At 36.8% G+C, this 25,178-nt stretch overlaps 1 protein-coding gene and 1 long non-coding RNA gene across 4 annotated transcripts in view; one reads left to right on the forward strand and one right to left on the reverse strand.

The window, feature by feature from the left end:
• The window catches only part of SHOC1 (shortage in chiasmata 1), an 86,694-nt gene that overhangs the window by 6,885 nt on the left and 54,631 nt on the right, over nucleotides 1-25,178 (reverse strand). For all 3 annotated transcript variants that reach the window (XM_077912900.1, XM_077912899.1, XM_077912901.1), the window contains 7 exons: nucleotides 23,242-23,311; nucleotides 21,633-21,811; nucleotides 20,038-20,155; nucleotides 19,111-19,222; nucleotides 17,448-17,569; nucleotides 12,998-13,091; nucleotides 1,548-1,679 (listed from right to left, as the gene is read on the reverse strand). In XM_077912900.1, the coding sequence (XP_077769026.1) occupies nucleotides 1,548-1,679; nucleotides 12,998-13,091; nucleotides 17,448-17,569; nucleotides 19,111-19,222; nucleotides 20,038-20,155; nucleotides 21,633-21,811; nucleotides 23,242-23,311 (827 nt within the window). The remainder of the gene's footprint in view (nucleotides 1-1,547; nucleotides 1,680-12,997; nucleotides 13,092-17,447; nucleotides 17,570-19,110; nucleotides 19,223-20,037; nucleotides 20,156-21,632; nucleotides 21,812-23,241; nucleotides 23,312-25,178) is intronic.
• On the forward strand, nucleotides 75-23,591 carry LOC144322661 (uncharacterized). Its single transcript, XR_013388314.1, has 4 exons — nucleotides 75-392; nucleotides 14,326-14,494; nucleotides 20,049-20,148; nucleotides 21,564-23,591. It is a non-coding gene; the product is annotated as an uncharacterized LOC144322661 (long non-coding RNA).

Raw genomic sequence — 25,178 nt, forward strand, 5'->3', positions numbered from 1 at the left:
GAAAAGAGTTTAAAGGAATAATCAGCCAATACTCGCTCAACCTAGCAGATTAAAATTGTTGTCATTGCACTTTGGCAGTTAAGATTCATATGCTCTCAGAATTGAGAAAAATCTTAAAAAATCTTAAAGTTCATTCATTTTAATCACTTATCCAAAAAAATTTGTTACAGTTCATCTCCTTCAAACAACAATTGTTTTACCTAATGGTAGATTCTCTAATGAGAAAATCTAGGGGACTTTTATACCTCAAGATTTCTTTAGCTCTCCCTTTGTAGGCCATGTACTACTATCATTGTTTAACATGAACCATGTTTGATACTTTCAGGAAAGCCTTGCTGTGAAGAGGAGAGGAGAACTTCTATCAACCAGAACTGACTTTGATGGTCTAAAATGTGTGTTTTCAGAGAGATCTCATAACAGTCTAGAAATACAGCAACCATGTTTTACTATTACCATATTCCCTTTTCTTTCTGGATTGTGCTGGTTTTTTGCACCCTCTTTGATTTATTAAATGACAGACATGTGAGTAGATTAGACATGCCTTGGTAAGAGGGAAACTGCACAGACATACATACATCCCATAATTAATTATCCCCATACTTGCCAATAGTACTATGTTCTGTTTAGGCACATATAAAATCTGTGATTAAATATATACAAATATATGAATGTTTGATCAATGTATATGAATACATTAATATTTTATTTATTTGTTGTATAATTTTATTTTTTGAATAGGTAAAATAGTCACATGGTTCAAAATTCAAAAAGGTACTAAAAGGTGTGCAGTAAAAACTCTTATCCTTACCCCATTATCCCAGTTCTCCCCTCTGCAGATAACTAATGTTATTATTTCTTGGTATCCTTCCAGAGATATTTTCTTCATTTACAAACACATATAAACATTAATTTCCCCTTGTTTTACACAAGTGGTAGTATACAATCTCTATACTGCAACTTCATTTTTCATGTAATATATCTTAAGTATCATTCCATGTTAGTATATAAAAAGCTTCATTATTCTTTTTTTATGGTTTCATGATTTGAATATATTAAAAAAATAAAGGTAACAGATACTAGGTTGGTATGAGAACTTGAAAATATGCTTAAACAAAAGAAATTTCTAAAATTTAACTACTCAAACTTATATTTTACAACTCTATTTCAGTCTTAATTATGTAACCGAATTACTGACAAATGGAATGCTAGAATTTTGCTATTCCTATACTTACTACTCTTAAATATTTAAATTTAGGAATTAGAAAAAATTACATTTTAAAAATATTAGGCATTGAAGTCATTAGATCACCCTATAATATGCTTGTTTTGGAAGTTTATTATAAAAGATCACATTAAAATACTTCTGTGAAGTTGAAAAATACCCATGATTCTGGAAAATTATCTAAGTAAATGCTGTATATTATGGTTACTGCTAAATATGCTCATGCAAACATTATAGGACAAAAATATGCTACCAAAAAGAGAATTCAAATACATGTATTTATATTTGCTTTGCAAATATCTAATTTACATATTGGGAGATGAACCTTTGATGGTGAGACTTCAACCCAGGATTTATCCAACCATTCTTGAGGATCTCTCTTCGAGGTCATTAAATTGTGATCAGCAATTTGTCGAATTATCAGTGCAGCCTCTTCCACTCCTGGGGCAATTATAAGCTAAAATATATTTTTTATATATTAGGTTATGGGAAACATTAAGGAAGCAAAATATATCATTCAAAAATTGTTTGTAATTAGAAGAAAAAAAGATATGATTATTTAGGGCAGTGTTCCCTAACCATATTAACCTGCTAACCCGGACTGGGTTACCTGGGTGGCACAGTTGGTTGAGCCACTGATTCTTGGTTTTGGCTCAGTCCTGATCTCAGGGAATTGAGACTGAGCCCCCTGTCGGGATCCTTACTTAGCACAGAGTCTGCTTAGGACTCTCTCTCCATCTCCCCTTTTCCTACCCCTTTCTCTCTCTAAAATAAATAAATAAGTAAATAAATAAATAAATAAATAAATCTTTAAAAAAACCACAACTCTGCTAACCCATGGACCATATTTCCTTCAAATGAATTTAAAAGATGAAGAAGATAAAAACAGAACTGAAAGCAGAAGAAAAAGCCTGGCATTTCAAAAGAGCCAGAAGAGCATGGAGGAAAACACAAGTGACAGGAAGTAAGAGATATTAAGAAACATTTTTTTTTTTTAAGAAACATTTTTTGGAGTTAAGTTTAATACATACACATACAGAGCTTAGCATCAAATAAGCCAGTATTGGATGAACAATTCCCAAAATACTCTAAATCAAAACTTTTCTTCTGGGCAGCCCGGGTGGCTCAGCGGTTCAGCGCCGCCTTCAGCCCAGGGTGTGATCCTGGAGACCCGGGATCAAGTACCACCTTGGGCTCCCTGCAGGGAGCCTGCTTCTCCCTCTGCCTATGTCTCTGCCTCTCTCTTTCTCTCTCTCTCTCTGTGTCTCTCATGAATAAATAAAATCTTAAAACAAAAAAACTTTTCTTCTTTTTGAATATAGCATCAAATTCATCTGTAAAAATTCTTTATCTTTTAATGTCATTTTGAAAAATCTTGCACTAAAAAAAAAAAAAAAAAAGAAAAATCTTGCACTATATTTTTAAAATTCTTATTTTTGAAAATTATTAGATTTAACTTGAAAAAGCAAAATATTAAATATTATTGACATCTAAATTGCAAATAAATTTATTAATAAATGCAGAATGGAAGTGAAGAAATTTAGTTCTAAAAATTGGAAAACTATGAGGATATCATATTATTTCTTTTAAAGATTTTATTTACTTATTCATGAGAGACATTGAGAGAGAGAGAGAGAGGCAGAGACACAGGCAGAGGGAGAAGCAGGCTCCATGCAGGGAGCCCGATGCGGGACTTGATCCCAGGACTCTAGGATCATGCCCTGAGCCGAAGGCAGGTGCTAAACCGCTAAGCTACCCAGGTATAAGGATATCTTATTAAAAGAAAGAAAGAAAATTGCTTATCCTTATAAAATAGCTAGATTTCACATAGACATTTTAATAAATTATATCTAAAATATATTTTATTTAATACTTATTTAATATTTTATTTAATATTAATATTAAGTTTAAAATATTTTAATATTTTATAAATATTAATATAATTTAATATAAATATTAAATATAAAATATTATATTTTATTTAAATTTAATAAAATTAAATTTGATTTTAATACAAATCAAATATTATACTCAAATATTAAAATCTGCCGCCCCAAGATCATGACTGGAGCCAAAACCAAGAGTCAGTGGTTCAACCCAGCTGTACACTCAGGCACCCCAGTCCATGGGTTAGCAGTTTAATATGTATAGGGAACACTGCCCGAAATAATCATATCTTAGAAATATAAATGTCCTGTCCTGTAGTGAAAATTCAGGAAACAAAGATTGTACAAACCTCATAAAATAAATATGGCAATTTTTTTCTTTCACAAGATAACAAATACAAAACTGTTAGCACATATCTGGGGAGTACATGTATCCTAAAGAAGGACTTTCTTTAAATTATATTAAATATGTATAGATATTTTTTTGAGAGAACAAGCATGTGAGCAGTGTGGGGAGCGGCAAAGTGAGAGGGAGAGAGAGAAAGAATCTTAAGCAGACTCCACCCCCAGTGGAGCGGAAAGCCTGGCTGGGGCTCAACTCAGGCTCAATCTCATGACCCTGAGATCATGATCTGAGCCAAAATCAAGAGTCGGTCACGTAACTGGCTGAGTCACCCAAGCACCCCAAATATGTATGGAGAGCACAGAAGTAACACTGATTCCTAATTAATTTTATTGCAGTTTTGGATGTTTTGAGAAAATTTGACACTTTTATTTAAATATAAAAAGGCACAATTTTATGGTGATGGTAATGAATATTACCTTAATTTATTAGGGCAATGATTCTGGAGCTCATGGCTAGACTTTGGGAGATTCAGGACCCCCCTAACATTGTTTTCAAAATTTTGCATATATGTTTATCTGAATTCTGCAAAAAGAGTTCATAACAATTTATAGAACTTTTTTTGACATTAGAATAAAATATAGCATAACACTACAAGCAGTATTTTCTTTTAGTTTAAGAAAATGTACTTAAGCTTCCTAATGCTTCCTTGATGACTAGACACTTCAGATGCCTGAAAAAAATTTTTTTACATCCATACTGATGTGCTCTAAAAGGCCAAAAGCCATATTACTAAATACAGTAAAGTAAAGCAACAATATACGCTAAAATAATGAGGGGCAGCCCCGGTGGCTCGGCAGTTTAGTGCCACCATCAGTCTAGGGCGTGATCCTGGAGACCCAGGATCGAGTCCCACGTCAGGCTCCCTGCATGGAGCCTGCTTCTCCCTCTGCCTCTGCCTCTGTCTCTGCCTCTCTCTCTCTCTCTCTCTCTCTCTCTCTCTCTCTGTGTCTCTCATGAATAATTAACTAAAATCTTTAAAAATAAAATAAAATAATGAGTCTAGGGAACTCCCTTTAATGTGGTAGTGTCATCAAGTCAGAAGAATAGGAGGCTTGAGTATTGGTATATTGATAATAGAGAAAGTTGATAGTTGTTTCTCAAATTCAATGAAAAACTGACCTCCTTTAAGATTATTATGTAAAACTTGAAAAGCTTTTGGAATAGTTTGATCGAGGTGGGAAGCCGACTTTTGTTTGGAATGAATTGTGCCTCGGCAGTACTTCCTGTTCCATCCCAGAATGCCTTCCTTGGAACATGTCCTCTATGGGCCATGTCACTGTACCTGAATATAGTATCACTCACTGTATCATATAAGCCAGGGATAGAGGAGTAAAATGATTCTCTGAAGTATATTTTGCATCAAACAGCTTACCATTAGCTGAAAAGAAGCTGTTTAAGAGGTGAAACCACACTTGAATGGATAAATGAGACAAACTTACATTTGTCATTCAGTGATAACTTTTCTAAGAATTTTCTTTCAATATTTAATATGTATCATATGATCAAAATGATTGGGATTCTATTTCAAATAAATCATTTGTTAATTTTCCTAACAGATTGTGCTCTGATTTAATTCTATTCAGTAGATATTTGTTGAACATTTTCATTGTGTACAAAGCACCATGTTGGATGCTATACATTTTACAAAAAAGGGTCTGGTTCTTACCCTCCGGGGTGGATGGTATAAGAGTGAATATCTCATGCTATAATAAAGGTATAAAGTGCTCTTGGGAGACTGGGAGGAGAGATTTATCCTGAGAGGATATACCTGGGGAACATTTCTTAGAGATAGTATTTGAGCTGGGCAACAAAAGACAACTCTGAAGGCTGGCAGTAAGGGGAAGTGGGAGACAGGCTGGGATGACATGTTTGTCCATTAGCTGTTTGGTGATAGTGTGGACATATTCAGGAAATGGTGAGTAGAATTATGCTAAAGGAAGGATAACTAGGGGCCAAATCATGAAGTGTGAATCCAGCTGAGTTTGATCTCTATTTTGAATGAAGTAGGAAGCTATGGAAGATCTTTTGAGCAAGAAAATTCAATTTAACAACATATTTATGAAGAGTCTACTACATATTAGACACTGTGCTGGGTGCGAGGGACCGGGAAAACAAATACACATTTTCCTTTCCTTTAGGAGCTTACAGTTGAGGAAGTGAAATGTTCGCAGCTGTATTTCAGAAATGTAATTGGTGTCAATCTATATGATGTACCAGAGGAGAAGAACTAGAAATAAAGAGATTAGTCAGGACAGGGGGGAGGAGCAAGATGGCGGAAGAGTAGGGTCTTCAAATCACCTGTCTCCACCAAACTACCTAGAAAACCTTCAAATTATCCTGAAAATCTATGAATTCGGCCTGAGATTTAAAGAGAGACCAGCTGGAATGCTACAGTGAGAAGAGTTCGCGCATCTATCAAGGTAGGAAGACGGGGAAAAAGAAATAAAGGAACAAAGGCCTCCAGGGGGAGGGGCCCCGCGAGGAGCCGGGCTGAGGCCGGGGCGAGTGTCCCCAGGACAGGAGAGCCCCGTCCCGGAGGAGCAGGAGCTGCACCCACCTTCCCGGGGGAAAGGGGCTCGCGGGGAGTTGGAGCAGGACCCAGGAGGGCGGGGATGCCCTCGGGCTCCCGGGGACAGTAACAGCAACTGCGCGCCCAGGAGAGTGCGCCGAGCTCCCTAAGGGCTGCAGCTCGCACGGCGGGACCCGGAGCAGCTCGGAGGGGCTTGGGCGGCTCCGCGGAGGGGGCTGCGGGGGGGGAGCGCGAATCCACCAGCGCAGGCTCCGGAGCACAGGGCGCCGGGACACAGCCCAGGATCCCGCCTCCCCCGGGACAGGCAGAGGCCGGGAGGGCCCAGGACAGCAAGGACGCTCCTGCCCCAGCTGAGCAGATCAGCGGCCCCGCCCGGAGCCTCCAGGCCCTGCAGACGGAGTTTCTGCCGGAGCTGACTCCAGGTTTCCAGAGCTGCCCCGCCACTGGGGCTGTTCCTCCTGCGGCCTCACGGGGTAAACACCCCCCACCGAGCCCTGCACCAGGCAGGGGCACAGCAGCTCCCCCAACTGCTAACACCTGAAAATCAGCACAACAGGCCCCTCCCCCAGAACACCAGCTAGACGGACAACTTCCAGGAGAAGCCAAGGGACTTAACACAGAATCAGAAGATACTCCCCGGTGGTTCTTTTTTTGTTTGTTTTTGTTTTGTTTTGCTTTTTGATTTGTTTTGCTTTTTGATTTGTTTCCTTCCCCCACCCCCTTTTTTTCTCCTTTTTCTTTCTCTTTTTCTTTTTTTTTTTTTTTCGTTTTTTTTTCTTTTTCTTCCCTTTTTTTTTCTCTTTCTCTTTTCTTTCCTTCTTTCTCTCCTCTCTTTTTCTCTTTTTCCCAATACAACTTGCTTTTGGCCACTCTGCACTGAGCAAAATGACTAGAAGGAAAACCTCACCTCAAAAGAAAGAATCAGAAACAGTCCTCTCTCCCACAGAGTTACAAAATCTGGATTACAATTCAATGTCAGAAAGCCAATTCAGAAGCACTATTATACAGCTACTGGTGGCTCTAGAAAAAAGTATAAAGGACTCAAGAGACTTCATGACTGCAGAATTTAGAGCTAATCAGGCAGAAATTAAAAATCAATTGAATGAGATGCAATCCAAACTAGAAGTCCTAACGACGAGGGTTAACGAGGTGGAAGAACGAGTGAGTGACCTAGAAGACAAGTTGATAGCAAAGAGGGAAACTGAGGAAAAAAGAGACAAACAATTAAAAGACCATGAAGATAGATTAAGGGAAATAAACGACAGCCTGAGGAAGAAAAACCTACGTTTAATTGGGGTTCCCGAGGGCGCCGAAAGGGACAGAGGGCCAGAATATGTATTTGAACAAATTCTAGCTGAAAACTTTCCTAATCTGGGAAGGGAAACAGGCATTCAGATCCAGGAAATAGAGAGATCCCCCCCTAAAATCAATAAAAACCGTTCAACACCTCGACATTTAATTGTGAAGCTTGCAAATTCCAAAGATAAAGAGAAGATCCTTAAAGCAGCAAGAGACAAGAAATCCCTGACTTTTATGGGGAGGAGTATTAGGGTAACAGCAGACCTCTCCACAGAGACCTGGCAGGCCAGAAAGGGCTGGCAGGATATATTCAGGGTCCTAAATGAGAAGAACATGCAACCAAGAATACTTTATCCAGCAAGGCTCTCATTCAAAATGGAAGGAGAGATAAAGAGCTTCCAAGACAGGCAGCAACTGAAAGAATATGTGACCTCCAAACCAGCTCTGCAAGAAATTTTAAGGGGGCCTCTTAAAATTCCCCTTTAAGAAGAAGTTCAGTGGAACAGTCCACAAAAACAAAGACTGAATAGATATCATGATGACACTAAACTCATATCTCTCAATAGTAACTCTGAATGTGAACGGGCTTAATGACCCCATCAAAAGGCGCAGGGTTTCAGACTGGATAAAAAAGCAGGACCCGTCTATTTGCTGTCTACAAGAGACTCATTTTAGACAGAAGGACACCTACAGCCTGAAAATAAAAGGTTGGAGAACCATTTACCATTCGAATGGTCCTCAAAAGAAAGCAGGGGTAGCCATCCTTATATCAGATAAACTAAAATTTACCCCAAAGACTGTAGTGAGAGATGAAGAGGGACACTATATCATACTTAAAGGATCTATTCAACAAGAGGACTTAACAATCCTCAATATATATGCTCCGAATGTGGGAGCTGCCAAATATATAAATCAATTATTAACCAAAGTGAAGAAATACTTAGATAATAATACACTTATACTTGGTGACTTCAATCTAGCTCTTTCTATACTCGATAGGTCTTCTAAGCAAAACATCTCCAAAGAAACGAGAGCTTTAAATGATACACTGGACCAGATGGATTTCACAGATATCTACAGAACTTTACATCCAAACTCAACTGAATACACATTCTTCTCAAGCGCACATGGAACTTTCTCCAGAATAGACCACATATTGGGTCACAAATCGGGTCTGAACCGATACCAAAAGATTGGGATTGTCCCCTGCATATTCTCGGACCATAATGCCTTGAAATTAGAACTAAATCACAACAAGAAGTTTGGAAGGACCTCAAACACGTGGAGGTTAAGGACCATCCTGCTAAAAGATAAAAGGGTCAACCAGGAAATTAAGGAAGAATTAAAAAGATTCATGGAAACTAATGAGAATGAAGATACAACCGTTCAAAATCTTTGGGATGCAGCAAAAGCAGTCCTAAGGGGGAAATACATCGCAATACAAGCATCCATTCAAAAACTGGAAAGAACTCAAATACAAAAGCTAACCTTACACATAAAGGAGCTAGAGAAAAAACAGCAAATAGATCCTACACCCAAGAGAAGAAGGGAGCTAATAAAGATTCGAGCAGAACTCAACGAAATCGAGACCAGAAGAACTGTGGAACAGATCAACAGAACCAGGAGTTGGTTCTTTGAAAGAATTAATAAGATAGATAAACCATTAGCCAGCCTTATTAAAAAGAAGAGAGAGAAGACTCAAATTAATAAAATCATGAATGAGAAAGGAGAGATCACTACCAACACCAAGGAAATACAAACGATTTTAAAAACATATTATGAACAGCTATACGCCAATAAATTAGGCAATCTAGAAGAAATGGACGCATTCCTGGAAAGCCACAAACTACCAAAACTGGAACAGGAAGAAATAGAAAACCTGAACAGGCCAATAACCAGGGAGGAAATTGAAGCAGTCATCAAAAACCTCCCAAGACACAAGAGTCCAGGGCCAGATGGCTTCCCAGGAGAATTTTATCAAACGTTTAAAGAAGAAATCATACCTATTCTCCTAAAGCTGTTTGGAAAGATAGAAAGAGATGGAGTACTTCCAAATTCGTTCTATGAAGCGAGCATCACCTTAATTCCAAAGCCAGACAAAGACCCCGCCAAAAAGGAGAATTACAGACCAATATCCCTGATGAACATGGATGCAAAAATTCTCAACAAGATACTGGCCAATAGGATCCAACAGTACATTAAGAAAATTATTCACCATGACCAAGTAGGATTTATCCCTGGGACACAAGGCTGGTTCAACACCCGTAAAACAATCAATGTGATTCATCATATCAGCAAGAGAAAAACCAAGAACCATATGATCCTCTCATTGGATGCAGAGAAAGCATTTGACAAAATACAGCATCCATTCCTGATCGAAACTCTTCAGAGTGTAGGGATAGAGGGAACATTCCTCGACATCTTAAAAGCCATCTATGAAAAGCCCATAGCAAATATCATTCTCAATGGGGAAGCACTGGGAGCCTTTCCCCTAAGATCAGGAACAAGACAGGGATGTCCACTCTCACCACTGCTATTCAACATAGTACTGGAAGTCCTAGCCTCAGCAATCAGACAACAAAAAGACATTAAAGGCATTCAAATTGGCAAAGAAGAAGTCAAACTCTCCCTCTTCGCCGATGACATGATACTCTACATAGAAAACCCAAAAGTCTCCACCCCAAGATTGCTAGAACTCATACAGCAATTCGGTAGCGTGGCAGGATACAAAATCAATGCCCAGAAATCAGTGGCATTTCTATACACTAACAATGAGACTGAAGAAAGAGAAATTAAGGAGTCAATCCCATTTACAATTGCACCCAAAAGCATAAGATACCTAGGAATAAACCTCACCAAAGATGTAAAGGATCTATACCCTCAAAACTATAGAACACTTCTGAAAGAAATTGAGGAAGACACAAAGAGATGGAAAAATATTCCATGCTCATGGATTGGCAGAATTAATATTGTGAAAATGTCAATGTTACCCAGGGCAATATACACGTTTAATGCAATCCCTATCAAAATACCATGGACTTTCTTCAGAGAGTTAGAACAAATTAAGATTTGTGTGGAATCAGAAAAGACCCCGAATAGCCAGGGGAATTTTAAAAAAGAAAACCATATCTGGGGGCATCACAATGCCAGATTTCAGGTTGTACTACAAAGCTGTGGTCATCAAGACAGTGTGGTACTGGCACAAAAACAGACACATAGATCAGTGGAACAGAATAGAGAATCCAGAAGTGGACCCTGAACTTTATGGGCAACTAATATTCGATAAAGGAGGAAAGACTATCCATTGGAAGAAAGACAGTCTCTTCAATAAATGGTGCTGGGAAAATTGGACATCCACATGCAGAAGAATGAAACTAGATCACTCTCTTTCACCATACACAAAGATAAACTCAAAATGGATGAAAGATCTAAATGTGAGACAAGATTCCATCAAAATCCTAGAGAAGAACACAGGCAACACCCTTTTTGAACTCGGCCATAGTAACTTCTTGCAAGATACATCCACGAAGGCAAAAGAAACAAAAGCAAAAATGAACTATTGGGACTTCATCAAGATAAGAAGCTTTTGCACAGCAAAGGATACAGTCAACAAAACTCAAAGACAACCTACAGAATGGGAGAAGATATTTGCAAATGACATATCAGATAAAGGGCTAGTTTCCAAGATCTATAAAGAACTTATTAAACTCAACACCAAAGAAACAAACAATCCAATCATGAAATGGGCAAAAGACATGAACAGAAATCTCACAGAGGAAGACATAGACATGGCCAACATGCATATGAGAAAATGCTCTGCATCACTTGCCATCAGGGAAATACAAATCAAAACTACAATGAGATACCACCTCACACCAGTGAGAATGGGGAAAATTAACAAGGCAGGAAACAACAAATGTTGGAGAGGATGCGGAGAAAAGGGAACCCTCTTACACTGTTGGTGGGAATGTGAACTGGTGCAGCCACTCTGGAAAACTGTGTGGAGGTTCCTCAAACAGTTAAAAATAGACCTGCCCTACGACCCAGCAATTGCACTGTTGGGGATTTACCCCAAAGATACAAATGCAATGAAACGCCGGGACACCTGCACCCCGATGTTTCTAGCAGCAATGGCCACGATAGCCAAACTGTGGAAGGAGCCTCGGTGTCCAACGAAAGATGAATGGATAAAGAAGATGTGGTTTATGTATACAATGGAATATTACTCAGCTATTAGAAATGACAAATACCCACCATTTGCTTCAACGTGGATGGAACTGGAGGGTATTATGCTGAGTGAAGTAAGTCAGTCGGAGAAGGACAAACATTATATGTTCTCATTCATTTGGGGAATATAAATAATAGTGAAAGGGAAGATAAGGGAAGGGAGAAGAAATGTGTGGGAAATATCAGAAAGGGAGACAGAATGTAAAGACTGCTAACTCTGGGAAACGAACTAGGGGCGGTGGAGGGGGAGGAGGGCGGGGGGTGGGAGTGAATGGGTGACGGGCACTGGGTGTTATTCTGTATGTTAGTAAATTGAACACCAATAAAAAAAAATGAAAGTAAAAAAAAATGAATATAGGAAACATGAATAAAATGATAAAGATAAATTTTAATATAATTTCAAAAAAAAAAAAAAAGAGATTAGTCAGGAAGTTACTTTGAAACTCCAAGTGAGAGGTGAAGGTCTGAATTTGAGAAAAAGCAGGGAGAGTAGGATGAAGAGACATACTCTAGACACACTGCAGCTACTGATTAGATTACAGTAGTAATGTCATTAATTAAGTTTGAGAAGGATGAGAAGTTGTGTTTTGCACAAGTAGGGTTTGCGGCACCTGTGGGATAATCATGTGGAGACTTCCAGTAGAATGCTAGAATATAGGTGTAGATCTTAAGAAAAGTCAAGAAAATTTTAAGGATTATACTCAGAAATGAAAGCTAAGTTTGTGGGAATGTCTGAATTTATTAAGGAAAGGGTATAAGGTGATAACAGAAGAGGACTGAGCCTTGCATTTGGGGGAGTGTCTAAATTTCAGTGGGACATTGAAAAAAGAACCAAGAAAGGATACTGGTTAGAGATTACTACAGCAGATACAAAGAGTATGTTTCACAAGTCAACATTTTTAATCAATGCATATTTATTTATTCATATCCTGCCAAGTAATAATTAAGAGATAAAATATGACTTTAAATTCATTAAAGGCTTTTAATTTTTCTTAAATTTTATTTATTTTTGAAAGAGCACAAGCAGGGGGAGCAGCAAAGGGAGAGTGAGAAGCAGTCTCCCTACTGAGCAGCAAGCCCGACATGGGGCTCAGTCCCAGGACTCTGGGATCTTTTTTTTTTTTGAAAATGCATAATCTTTTAATTTTTTTGAAGGTTCTGCTCTGGAAAAAAGGACTCTGGGATCTTAACCTGAACCAAAGGCAGATGCTTAACTGACTGAGCCACCCAACCCCCTCATTAAAAGCTTTTAGACCAGAAGTTTAAGTGGAAAGAATATTTATTAACTTGAAAACTATTCTTTAAAGAGCTTTAAGGCATTTTTTTTAGTTTACTAATTTAATGTTTCTTTGCACTGGGCACTTGAGTTTGAGTATAGTTTTAGTTTATGAAAAATACTTATAAACAAACATTTAAGAAAAGAATACCTTTACATCCAGTTCTTCTGATTTTAGCCCATATGATACCAAAGCTGCATAAATCAGTGCTAGATGATGAAGTGTTTTTTCTGTTAGATGGTACCTAAAAAAAAATTTAATACTACACTTATACTCATTCGATGTGTGATTGTACCTATTAGTTCATTTAATTTTCACATTTCAGGTTATGAGAATAATCTGGCTAAGATAATGCTGTGTGGCAGATTCAGCACTCTGTTGAGAAGATGGTTCCACCTCCATTCTTTAAGAATCCAGTTAAGGGGATCCCTGGGTGGCGCAGCGGTTTGGCGCCTGCCTTTGGCCCAGGGCGTGATCCTGGAGACCCGGGATCGAATCCCACATCAGGCTCCCGGTACATGGAGCCTGCTTCTCCCTCTGCCTGTGTCTCTGCCTCTCTCTCTCTCATTCTGTGACTATCATAAATAAATAAAAAAAAAATTAAAAAAAAAAGAATCCAGTTAAATCTAGGGGATACTGAGAATATATATTTGAGGGGAGAAGTTTAACTCATACCTTTAGTGGCTCCAGGGATGGCTATCTGACTGGTGCCAACTAAAATACTCTATCCCCCTGGCCAAAGTAACAGGTTCAGATATGAACAAACACATGACCAAAGTCAGGATAACTAGAATCCTCCCTGGGTCTTTTTCTTGAGCTGTTAGAAAAAACACTTTTAAAAATAATCGTTACGTAATGTGATGGAGGTGTTAGCTAACCCTACAGTGGTAATCATATTGCGATATACAAACAATCAGCATGTTGTAGACCTTAAACATACACTATCTGGTATGCCAATTATATTTCAATTAAAAGAACATTCTTTTTTCTTCTATGGTTATTAAGCAGTTCAGATGTGAGTCTTGAGCTATCACCAGATATTTCTATTATCTTTATCCACTTTAAGCACCAAAAAGGAAATTTATTGCTTTATATTACTAAGAAGTCCAGGATAAGGCATCATTGGGTTCAGGTACTGAAGCCATTTCATTGAGACAAGGGCTCTCTCAATTTCTTGGTTTTTCTTTCTTGGCCTTGCTAGTTTTTTTCTCAGGCAAACTCTTTCCATAAAAGTGGCTGAAAAGAGTGGCTTGCTGTGCCTAAATTGTACAAACAAGGTGGTTTCTGCTGAACCCTGCTTTTCTTCTTGAGAGTGTAGAATTTTGATATGTGCTAGGTAGAGGGGCCTACCCGACCAATCTTTAGTGAGAGCCTTGGGCACTGAGTCTCTAGTGAGTTTTCCTGGTACACAACATTTTACAAGTGTTGTCACAACTCTTTCCTGTGGAAATTAAACACATTCTGTGTGATTCTATTAGGAGAAGACTCCTGCCATCGAAAGATGAATGGATAAAGCCATCGAAAGAAGAATGGATAAAGAAGATGTGGTTTATGTATACAATGGAATATTACTCAGCCATTAGAAACGACAAATACCCACCATTTGCTACAACGTGGATGGAACTGGAAGGTATTATGCTGAGTGAAGTAAGTCAATCGGAGAAGGACAGTGTATGTTCTCATTCATTTGGGGAATATAAATAATAGTGAAAGGGAATAAAGGGGAAAGGGAGAGACAATGAGTGGGAAATATCAGAGAGGGAGACAGAACATGAGAGACTCTTAACTCTGGGAAATGAACAAGGGGTGGTGGAAAGGGAGGTAGGCGGGGGGATAGTTTTTCTTTTCATGAAAATCTGGGTGATAAATGTGAGTCTCCTCTTTTTTTTTGCTGTACATCGATTACACCTCTGAAACATAGGCGAATAGCAATCTAAAAAACAACTTAAATTTTTTTCCAAAACAGTTTTATCTATAGGATACTTCCAAGATCTTAAAGCTTAAATGCTTTACAAGCAAGTTCCAAGCTTAAAATGCTGTACAGCCTTTACTAATACTCAAAATGAAGATTTTAGACCTAAATTATGATTTTTATTTCTCAATTTTGGAAGAAAGGAAAAACAAGGTTAAATGACTTGCTGGAGTTTAATGGAAAAAGAAACAAGAGCCCAGGTGTTTGGACTCTTACATTTTAACTTATACTTATCCTCACATAATAACAATTGTATACAAAGAACTTAGTATAGTACATAAACAAAAATGGAATCAAACAGGGAAGTCAGTAAAGAAAAAAAATCACATATGCAATGTCAAGTATGGAAAGACCTCTATACCTTCTCTAATAACTAACTAAATAATATATTTCTAAGGTTTTTATTTGTTTATTTGAGAGAGAGAGACAGCCCATGAGTGGGAGGAGGGGCAGAGGGAGAGGGACAAGGAGACTCCGAGCTGAGCAGGGAGCCTGACACAGTTCAAAGGATGGAGAGGTCACAATTAACTATATGTGTGCATGAGTTAAAGGATATTAAGGAAAGATTGAAAAGAAAAAGTGATATTTGGGGATAGGATTTGAAAAATGGGCACAATTTCACCAGATCAAATAGTTGGAGGAAGTAGGGAATATTGTAGGAAGAGAGAAATGTATCAGCAAAAGTAGTAATGGGAAAGTAAGGACCATGTTTGCCAACCAATAAGCAATCCTTCTGGCTAAAATGGAAGGCAGTGAAAATTAAGCCTGAAAATATAGGTTGGGATTATATCCTGAAGACTTTAAGTATTAGGGTGAATAGTATGAATGTATTCAGTAGATAATGGGGAAGTCAGTGAAGGCTTTTTATCAGAGAGAAACAGTAAGAGACTGGTTTTTGGTTTATTAATTGAATGTATGACAGATGATAGAAAGTACCATGGAGACCATCTGGAGGTGGGAAAACAGTTGGTAGTCTATTTTAGCAGTCCACATAAAATAGTAAGATCTGAACTAAAATGCTGGTAATATAAATGGAGACAGGCGATAGATAAAAAAGAGACTAGTGGTTAAATCCATAAGATTTGTTTTCTAATTTCAGTGACTAAAAGAAAGGCAGTGGTCATAAATAGCTAAATGGCAGAAGAGAGGAGATACTTTTGGAGGGGATAGAGAATATAGTGAATTCACCCTGGAACATGTTAAATTTGAGACACTATAAAATATCAGGGTGGAAAAATTTAACACAACATTAGAGATGCATGTCAGGAATTTCAAAGTGACTGCACCTGTGGATATAAATAAAATAATTATATACCAGAAAGATGATGATTGATGCTATGGCAGGGGGTAAGGTTTCTAATGGATCCAACAGAAGAAAGTAGAGAATTCAGATGTATCTGGAGACTGGGACAAGACAGAAGAAGAGGTAAAGACAGAGAAAGAGCAGTTAGAGAGACAGAAGATCAGAACTATGAAGTGTCACGGGACTGAAGAGCTTCCAGTAAGGAAGCACTGGCAACGGTTTCAAAACTTTAGAGCAATCGGAGAAGGACAAACATTATATGTTCTCATTCATTTGGGGAATATAAATAATAGTGAAAGGGAATAGAAGGGAAGGGAGAAGAAATGGGTAGGAAATATCAGAGAGGGAGACAGAACATAAAGACTCCTAACTCTGGGAAATGAACTAGGGGTGGTGGAAGGGGAGGAGGGGGGTTGGGGGGGACTGGGTGTGGGGCACTTGACGGGATAAGCACTGGGTGTTATTCTGTATGTTGGCAAACTGAACACCAATAAAAAATAAATTTATTATTAAAAAAAAAACTTTAGAGCAGTGGGGATCCTTGGGTGGCTCAGCGGTTTAGCGCCTGCCTTTGGCCCAGGGCGCGATCCTGGAGTCCCGGGATCAAGTCCCGCGTCAGGCTACCGGCATGGAGCCTGCTTCTCCCTCCTCCTGTGTCTCTGCCTCTCTCTCTCTCTATGTCTATCATAAATAAATCTTTAAAAATAAATTAATTAATTAAAAAAAAACTTTAGAGCAGTGAAAGATAAAAATACTTTTGGAGGTTGGAAGTGATTCTGAGAGACAGGGATCAGTACAGATGTAGGAAGAGAAGCCAGACTGCAGAGAATAAAAAAAGGAAGTGGCAGCTTCCTTTTATGTGGGTTCATAAAATTTTGAGATGAAGGAAAGGAAGGACATATAATGATACCTTGAGCTGTGGCATGGATTTTTTATAATTTTTAAGTTAACCATATCAGTGGAACAAAGTAGAACAAGATGCTATTTAGTTGGTAAATTTAATAAGCTTTTAGAGAGAAGTGATTGAAAGATGGCATCTTTTAACAGACAAGTCCAGAAACTAAAAAGTAGTAAAAGTGAAGCATTTGAAGCAGCATTTCTTAGTGAAGTAGAGGATGATTTGCATAGAATATCCAGTGGAAATATAGCATCTCTCAAATTCAGACTTGTTTTCTTATGGGCATGCCTCCCCCTTGAGGATCCGTGGGCTCAAAGCAAACTAGATGAGCAAATGGAAAATTTGCATAGCTACTTTTACTCAAAGAAGAGGACCAAATAACTTAATAAATATAAACGTGACTTTGGATGAAGAAATGCTTACTTACTCTGAGTTTAATGTTTTTTTGGTATATAAGATTATCCAACAATAGCTGTACTGGAATGATAATGCCAACAGTCTCATAATGATATTGTCTGATGCCTTCTCACAATTCAATTCTTCTAGGTCCTACCAGAAAATAGATAAAATAAAATAAAAAGATTTACTAGGTTGAACAGTTGTTATGAAATTATTGTTATCATATGTCAAGAATCTATGACATATATAAATTATAATGTGAGAAGAGGCATAGGTATGGGCTTCCATTTTGTGGAAAATTTAAAATCTCACTGGAAGTAGTTGGGGAAAAACTATAGATGTCAACCAGCGAATGATAGCTTCAGCAAGGAGGGCTCATGAATCTCTTCAACTGTAGATATAAAGAAAGCAGCCTACAGTGTGCCCCTATTTGGGCAAAATCCTTTATCGATAGGGATCTGGCTCTCCTAAGGGCAATACAAAATATGTTCAAAAACCTATGGGATAATCTGCACTGAATGCTGATTTAAGGAAGATGACATAGAAGCCATCAATGGCTTTCCAGGAATCGCTCTCAAATGGTCTAGAATTATATTTTTCCTCTAATGCAATTAATTTCTGATAGAGTGAATGATTCAGGAAGTGTTTCACTCTAAGTTATATAACTATGAATTAAGATTAAAACAGTTCCCTAAATGGTATTTCCCCCTAAAAAATGTTTTTAAACTTTAAATATGTAAGACATAGTAGCTCTTAAGAACCCCTCTAACAGAGCTTTGTGTTTTCATCACATAATTCTTACACTGCTAATATTTGCTCATCAGATTAGATTTCTACTTTACCATAATATCTGCCATTAATTTATACTACATATCATCAAACCTGGTTTCCCCTTCTTATTTCCACTCTACCGAATTATTTTCTTTGTAATTTGTACTTCAATCAAGCAGACATATCAGGGAAATTCAGTCAAGAATTTGTACATCTTAAATTCCAAACTATAGGGATTTTTTTTAAAGAGAAATTTTCTTTTTTTTAATATCGGCTTACTTACAGGCAGTCCCCACTTACCTTAGAGGAAATCCATGTTACTAACCATGGATTAATATACTACCCCCCCCTTTTTTTTTTTTTTTTAAGATTTTACCTATTTACCAGAGAGAGAGAGAGAGAGAGAGAGAGAGAGAAAGCACAAACAGCGGGGAGGAGGCAGAAAGAAAGGCAGACTCCCCCTGAGCAGGGAACCCCATGCAGGGCTTGATTCCAGGACCCCAAAATCACAACCTGAGCAGAAGGCAGATGCTTAAGCAACTGAGCCACCCATGCACCCCTAATATACTACCACCTTTCGAGAAACATGGTGGCTACTATTTTATTTTTAAGGTTTTCAACAAAGTAATTATTCTGTAAATATATTTTGAAATAGGTCAATATATAACATTAGAGATTCCATATATGCTTTGTCTTCTTAAAGTATGTTAAAAGTTAGAAGGCGTTGAAGAAGCTTGGTAATAGTCATTTTCCATAGTGGTAATTTTGATACTTATTGTCCATTTGCAAAGTTTCGGAAGATATCACTAACGGATTATAGTTAAGCTCTCTGAGGTAAAGCTAATAATAAATTACATGGTTATACATATATTTTAATATATTTGATTTATATGATTTATATTTTTACTATACAGTTTTACCTGCAACATTACGGCAGTGTGTTCATCAATTGTCACCACCACATAACACTCTGTACCTCCAAAGAGTTTCAATGACTCACTGCAGCATCTTTCCACTAGTGTGATATTATATCTGTAAAATATCATATTTTGGGGTGATGAAATGGCCAAGAAAAAAATTTTAAGAAAAGCTGTATTGTTCTCCTGCATATGAAATTATTTGAACTACCATGCTTTTTCTTTCATACATCAATTTATTTTACTTTATAAATTTGAGGAATGAAATTATGATTTATTCAGTATATATGACTAATTAGTTGAGATGTGCATTGCCTTAGGTATTTCTTTTTTTAAAAAAGATTTATTTATTTATTCACGAGAGACCCAGAGAGTCAGAGACATAAGCAGAGGGAGAAGCAGGCTCCCTGCAGAAATCCTGATGGCAAGACTTGATCTGGGAATCCCTGAGCTGAAGGCAGAGGCTCAACCACTGAGCCACCCAGATGTCTCATTTAGAACTTAGGTATTTCATTTAGAACTTCACAGTCCTGTTTTCCATGCTGTATTTAAAGCCCTCTAAGAACACTCATTCTCAATATTATCAATGACCCAAAGATATGACCATAAAATTCACAGTAAAAAAGATACATAAAGTGCTCATATTTCCAGATAACAAAAGAAATGAAAGTAAAATATAAATATAAACAATAATAAAATATGTTTTCTCCATAAGACTGATATGTCTTACCAAAAAATATAGTATTCAGTAATTATTATGGTGTACTACAGGGAGAGACGTGTAACTTGACATAAACTCTCTGGAAAACTATTCCTATGTGATATAATTGCATGCTTGAATCAGAGAGAAATAGTGCCACATATATAGCATAATGTTTAGCCATTTAGGATATATATACCTCTGCTAAAGTTATGAAATCAATAACTTACTTGGATTCTAGCAACTGAAGTATTTCTGGAGTATTAAGAAGTCCTTCAGATGCAAAAAACACATATGGAACCTGAATTTCCAGAAGAAAACCACCAAAACTATCCAGCAAGGTACTTCCTAAATAAGAGAAAGTTTATAAATATTTCTCTTTTTTCTCATCCTTCAGTTCTTTCTCTTTTTTTTTTTACTAACTATGAGAATAGCAATTGTATGTTCAAAGAGTAGTATAAAAATAAAACATATCCATTATAAAAAATCAGAAGTCAGAAAAAGAAAGGTCTGAAGAATAAAATAAAAACTATGTTATCCTACTACCTAAAAATAAAACAGCATTAACAGAATTTACTAAAAGTACTATATGATACATTATTAGGAAAATAGTAAATACCTCAATAGATAAATGGACAAAGAACATTAATAGGCAATTTACGAAAGAATGGCTATACAAGATCAATTCACATCTGAAAAGATACATATAATCAAATATATTATCTGTAATTAATTAACTATAACTATAAAATATTTTCTGCCTGTAATTCTGCCAAATATTTAAGGGAATAATAACACCTACTACAGTAAAGATATTGGGGAAGGGATTCTCATACTTTCTGCACAAATATTGAGATAGCATTTCTGGAAGGATATTGGCAATATATAAATGTGTGTATACCTTTGACCCAGGAATTCATTTTAATTCTTAGAACAAGTATATAAAAATAAAAAAGATGCATAAGGTACTACAAATCTTATAGTACAATAGTGTAAAATTGAAGCATTGTATATGCTCCAAATAAGGAATTGGCTCAGTCAATTAAGTTCATCTTCAAAAGAATGGAAGAAGACTCTACATATCAACTAGGATGCTTATCTTTTATGTTTTTTTGGGGGGGGGGCCCATGTTTCAATTATTTAATCAATTTAACATTTAATTCTCTATATCAAAGATTCCAGAGTAATAGTTATGGTGACTGTATTTTTTAGAATTGAATTGGAATGTCTCAGAATTCAAACTTCCCACTCAGATTAGAGGTGGACAGTAAGTAACTTATAGCAAGTATTGAAAGGGATGCACTGGGACTAGAAATGTATGGGCTTTTTAATTTAATGGATGTGAGAATTCACAACTTGAGTCACATGCAGTGTTGCTGAGAAATACAAAGAAACCAAAATGATACACAAAGTGGTTTTATTAGACTCTTTCGGAAGGGTTTGTGTGTATTTTTTTGTTGCACATTAAGTTTTCTGAATCAGTCAATATACTACAATAGAATTTTCCCCTAAAATTCAATAAAAAATACTATTGCTGAAGTATCCGGTGAAGATTAGATATAATTATAATAAATTGTCCTATTATAAGTAAAAATTAGAAGGTAAAGGGATAAAGACAAATATAGCCAGTAAAGCTTACTTTACAAATGAGGAATATGAGACAAGGGATAAAGAACCTGCCCAAGGTCACCCAGAGCACTGAGGTTCAAGCTTGAATGCAAGTCCTCTAATGCCATTGCTCATTCTCTTTCCACAGATCAGATGCAGAAAACAGACAATTTCCATTCTACCACAACCACAGAAGGATTTTAGTTTATATTCTTACTCTTTAAAACTGTGTCTGGAAGAATCACTTTGAAGGCCCTGTGAGGAATATTCAATTTCTTGCAGTGTTCGGTCCAACAGGAGTTCTCTACAAAATTGTATTCCACCACAAATGAGAAGTTAGTCCATGGGAAATCTGCTCCAATATGTTGATTATGTACAATTATGCAGGAACTTGTACTGAAGACAAAAGAAAACCAAGAAAATGGAATTATATTTGTGTCATTATTTACTTGGAAGGCCAAAGTAAATCATGACTGTTTTTGGCTATTTTATTCTTCTCTAGTTTGTGCCTGCTTATCTTGGAAACGCACTGTTGTATTTTCTGTTGACTTATTCTCCAATTGTGCTAATTCCTTTTTATCTTTCTTTTTGATGGTCATACATTTTTAAAAAATGTTTAAGATTTTTAAAAAAGATTTTATTTGAGAGAGAGCGAGCCAGCACAAGTGAGGGGAGGGGCAGAGGGAGAAGCAGGCTCCCCAGTGAGCATGGAGCCCAGTGAACACTTGGGGCTGGATCCCAGGATCATGACCTGAGCCAAAGGCAGACATTTAACCTACTGAGCCACCCAAGTGCCCCTTAAATTTTTAAGTAATCTCTACACTCAATGTGGGGTTCAAACTCACGACCCTGAGAAGAGTACTGTGTTCTTTTGACTGAGCCAGCCAGGTGAGCTGATGGTCATACATTTTTCTAAAAAACAAAATCTAAAAAACTGGACTACTTCACATCCTCAAATGCAAGGGATCCTAATTTTATTAACTGAGTCCTATCAATAACAGACAAGTCACCATGAGAATTCAATCTCATTTTCTTACACATGTGAGGTTTTCATCTTTGAGGATCTACACAACAGATTATCTGACAACTTTGAAATGATTTTTCTTTTTCTCAATGAACTTCATAGATGATTTAGCAACAATAAAAATCAGGGATACTTAAATATCATATATTTATCATTTCCATCTTCAAATTCCATATAATAGCACTTATTATACTGAAAATTCTCTACTGCTGCTTTCTCTCTAGAGCAATCTAGATAGATAATAGACATAAGTTAAATGCTTTGTGGGGTTCTATTTGATTTACAACTTTTTATTATTTGGATCTCAATATTAGAAATAAAAATTTCTACATAAAATAAGGCAAAATAAAAACATTTTTAGACAAGTCAACACCAATTTTATTATTAGCATGCTCTCATCAAAAGAATTTCTAAGGGATACTTCAGAAAGAATGAGAACTCAAAAGAAAGAAGATACAAGAAACAATAAAACCCCCAAAACTGGTATAAACAAGGATAAGTCTAAATGGGCACTTCCTCTGCTACAATAACAATGATCATGATAATTTGGGAATATTAAAAAGCAATATTGAATGAAAATTTTGGACAACAATTATATAGAATATATGACCTGAGTTAAGTATTCTTTTTTTTTTTGAGTTAAGTATTCTAATGTAAAACACTTTTCAGAAAGAGGAGAGTGACATTGATTCATCTCAGTATTTACTAAACCTTTTTTAAAAATCAAATTCCAGGAGAAATTATGCTTTTCCTGTGAAACTAGTAGCTTATTCCTCCCAGGTGAAGAAATACATATTTTTACCCATCTAAAACACCTTCAGATTCCAGAACATCTTTCCTTTTGTTTGAATGTATGACAGTCAATGTTAAACCTGTTGGGAAAAAAAGAATAATACAAAAAAATGTTTTCCAGTGTTTTCCTCATATATAATTTTTAGGTGTTCATATATTTCACTACCATAAAAATGAATTAAAGATCTGTGAACAAGGTAACTGTTTAAAATACAGTTTGCTGGATTATTTTTCTGTCTGTGGGTATCAGAAAGTTTGAAGCATGGGTAATATTTCTGGTGTGTGAGTATATATGTTTTGTATGTATAAGCATGGAAATTCTGAATTTATCTAAAATAATAAAATGGATCAAAATCTTAATTTTAAAAAAAGATTTTATTTATTTATTCATGAGGGATAGAGAGAGAGAGAGAGAGAAAGAGAGGCAGAGACACAGGAAGAGGGAGGGAGAAGCAGGCTCCATGCAGGGAGCCTGATGTGGGACTTGATCCCGGGACTCCAGGATCACGACCTGAGCCAAAGGCAGGCGCTAAACCGCTGAGCCACCCAGGGATCCCAAAATCTTAATTTGGAAGTAGCTAAATTAAACGCTCATCAATTCTGTGCATTTAGTTTTTTAAAAAAATATTTTTATTTATTTATTCATGAGAGACACAGAGAGAGAGGCAGAGACATAGGCAGAGGGAGAAGCAGGCTCCCTACGGGGAGCCCGATGTGGGACTCGATCCCAGGACCCCAGGATCATGACCTGAGCCAAAGGCAGACGCTCAACCACTGAGCCACTCAGGTGCCCCTGTGCATTTAATTTTGCTTTGCTAAAAATCATGGTTGATTTTACCTTTTTTCTTTAGTCAAAAACATAAGTACATAACTAAATAACTAGAGACTACATTTTGATGTCGTTTTTTCCTTTCTATTGACTGTATACGAAGTGGACCTATTGGGTGCCATCTACTTCTTAATTCACTTCTGCTTCCTAATCATAATTTAAGTTTCTTATGTTACTGATATTTTAACAAAATAAAATAAATTTCAAAAATTCTGTAGCCACACATAGTTTATTTTTGGTAGGCACTATTGGTTTAAGAATAGCTATTTCTAGTCAAAATAAATTTTACACTTTATTAGTGTACTTTTGTCAGTTGTTAAGTTCACAAAGGCATGATGTGATAATGAGTAATGCTTAATAATTCAATGTTTACTTGGCTTGATATGACAATAGTTTGGGTACCAATAAGAAGAGAATAAGCAGTATTTCTCTTCTTATATAAATTTATAAGGTCATATTATTATTTTAAAAAGTTTTATTTTGGGCACCTGGGTGGCTCAGTGGTTGAGCCTTTGGCTCAGGTTGTGATCTCAGGGTCCTGGGATTTAGTCCCGCATCAGGTTCCTGCAGGGAGCCTGCTTCTCCCTCTGCCTGTGTCTCTTCCTCTCTGTGTGTCTCACATGAATAAATAAATAAAATATTTTTTAAAAAGGTTTTATTTTGAAGTAATCTCTACACCAAAAGTGGGACTCAACTCACAATGCTGAGATCAAGAGTCACATGATCTACTGACTGAGCCCACCAGGCACCCCAGGGTCATACTATTTAAAACCTAATCTCTTTAGCTGTTCTGCCTTAACTGTGGTTTCAAAGCAGATTACTTGCTAAGTGCATTACGAGGATCTTGCAAGCCCAGAGATGATGAAATCACAATTCCTACTTTCTAATACTAGACAGGAAAAAAAAAAAAAAGAGACTTCACTCCTAGACACAGAGGAGAGCTGCTAGTTAGAGAGGAAAAACATTTTCTCAACTTAGAGAGTCAAATATTTTGTGTCAGTAGATCTTATTGAAATGAAATAGAGTAATGATGATATAATCCCCAAAACTAAAAGAAACAGAATGTTCAGCATGAAGCCTAGAAAACAAGTGATAAAAAAAAAAAGAAAACAAGTGAT

This window comes from Canis aureus, chromosome 10, assembly GCF_053574225.1.
Source record: "Canis aureus isolate CA01 chromosome 10, VMU_Caureus_v.1.0, whole genome shotgun sequence".
Classification (NCBI taxonomy): Eukaryota; Metazoa; Chordata; class Mammalia; order Carnivora; family Canidae; genus Canis; species Canis aureus.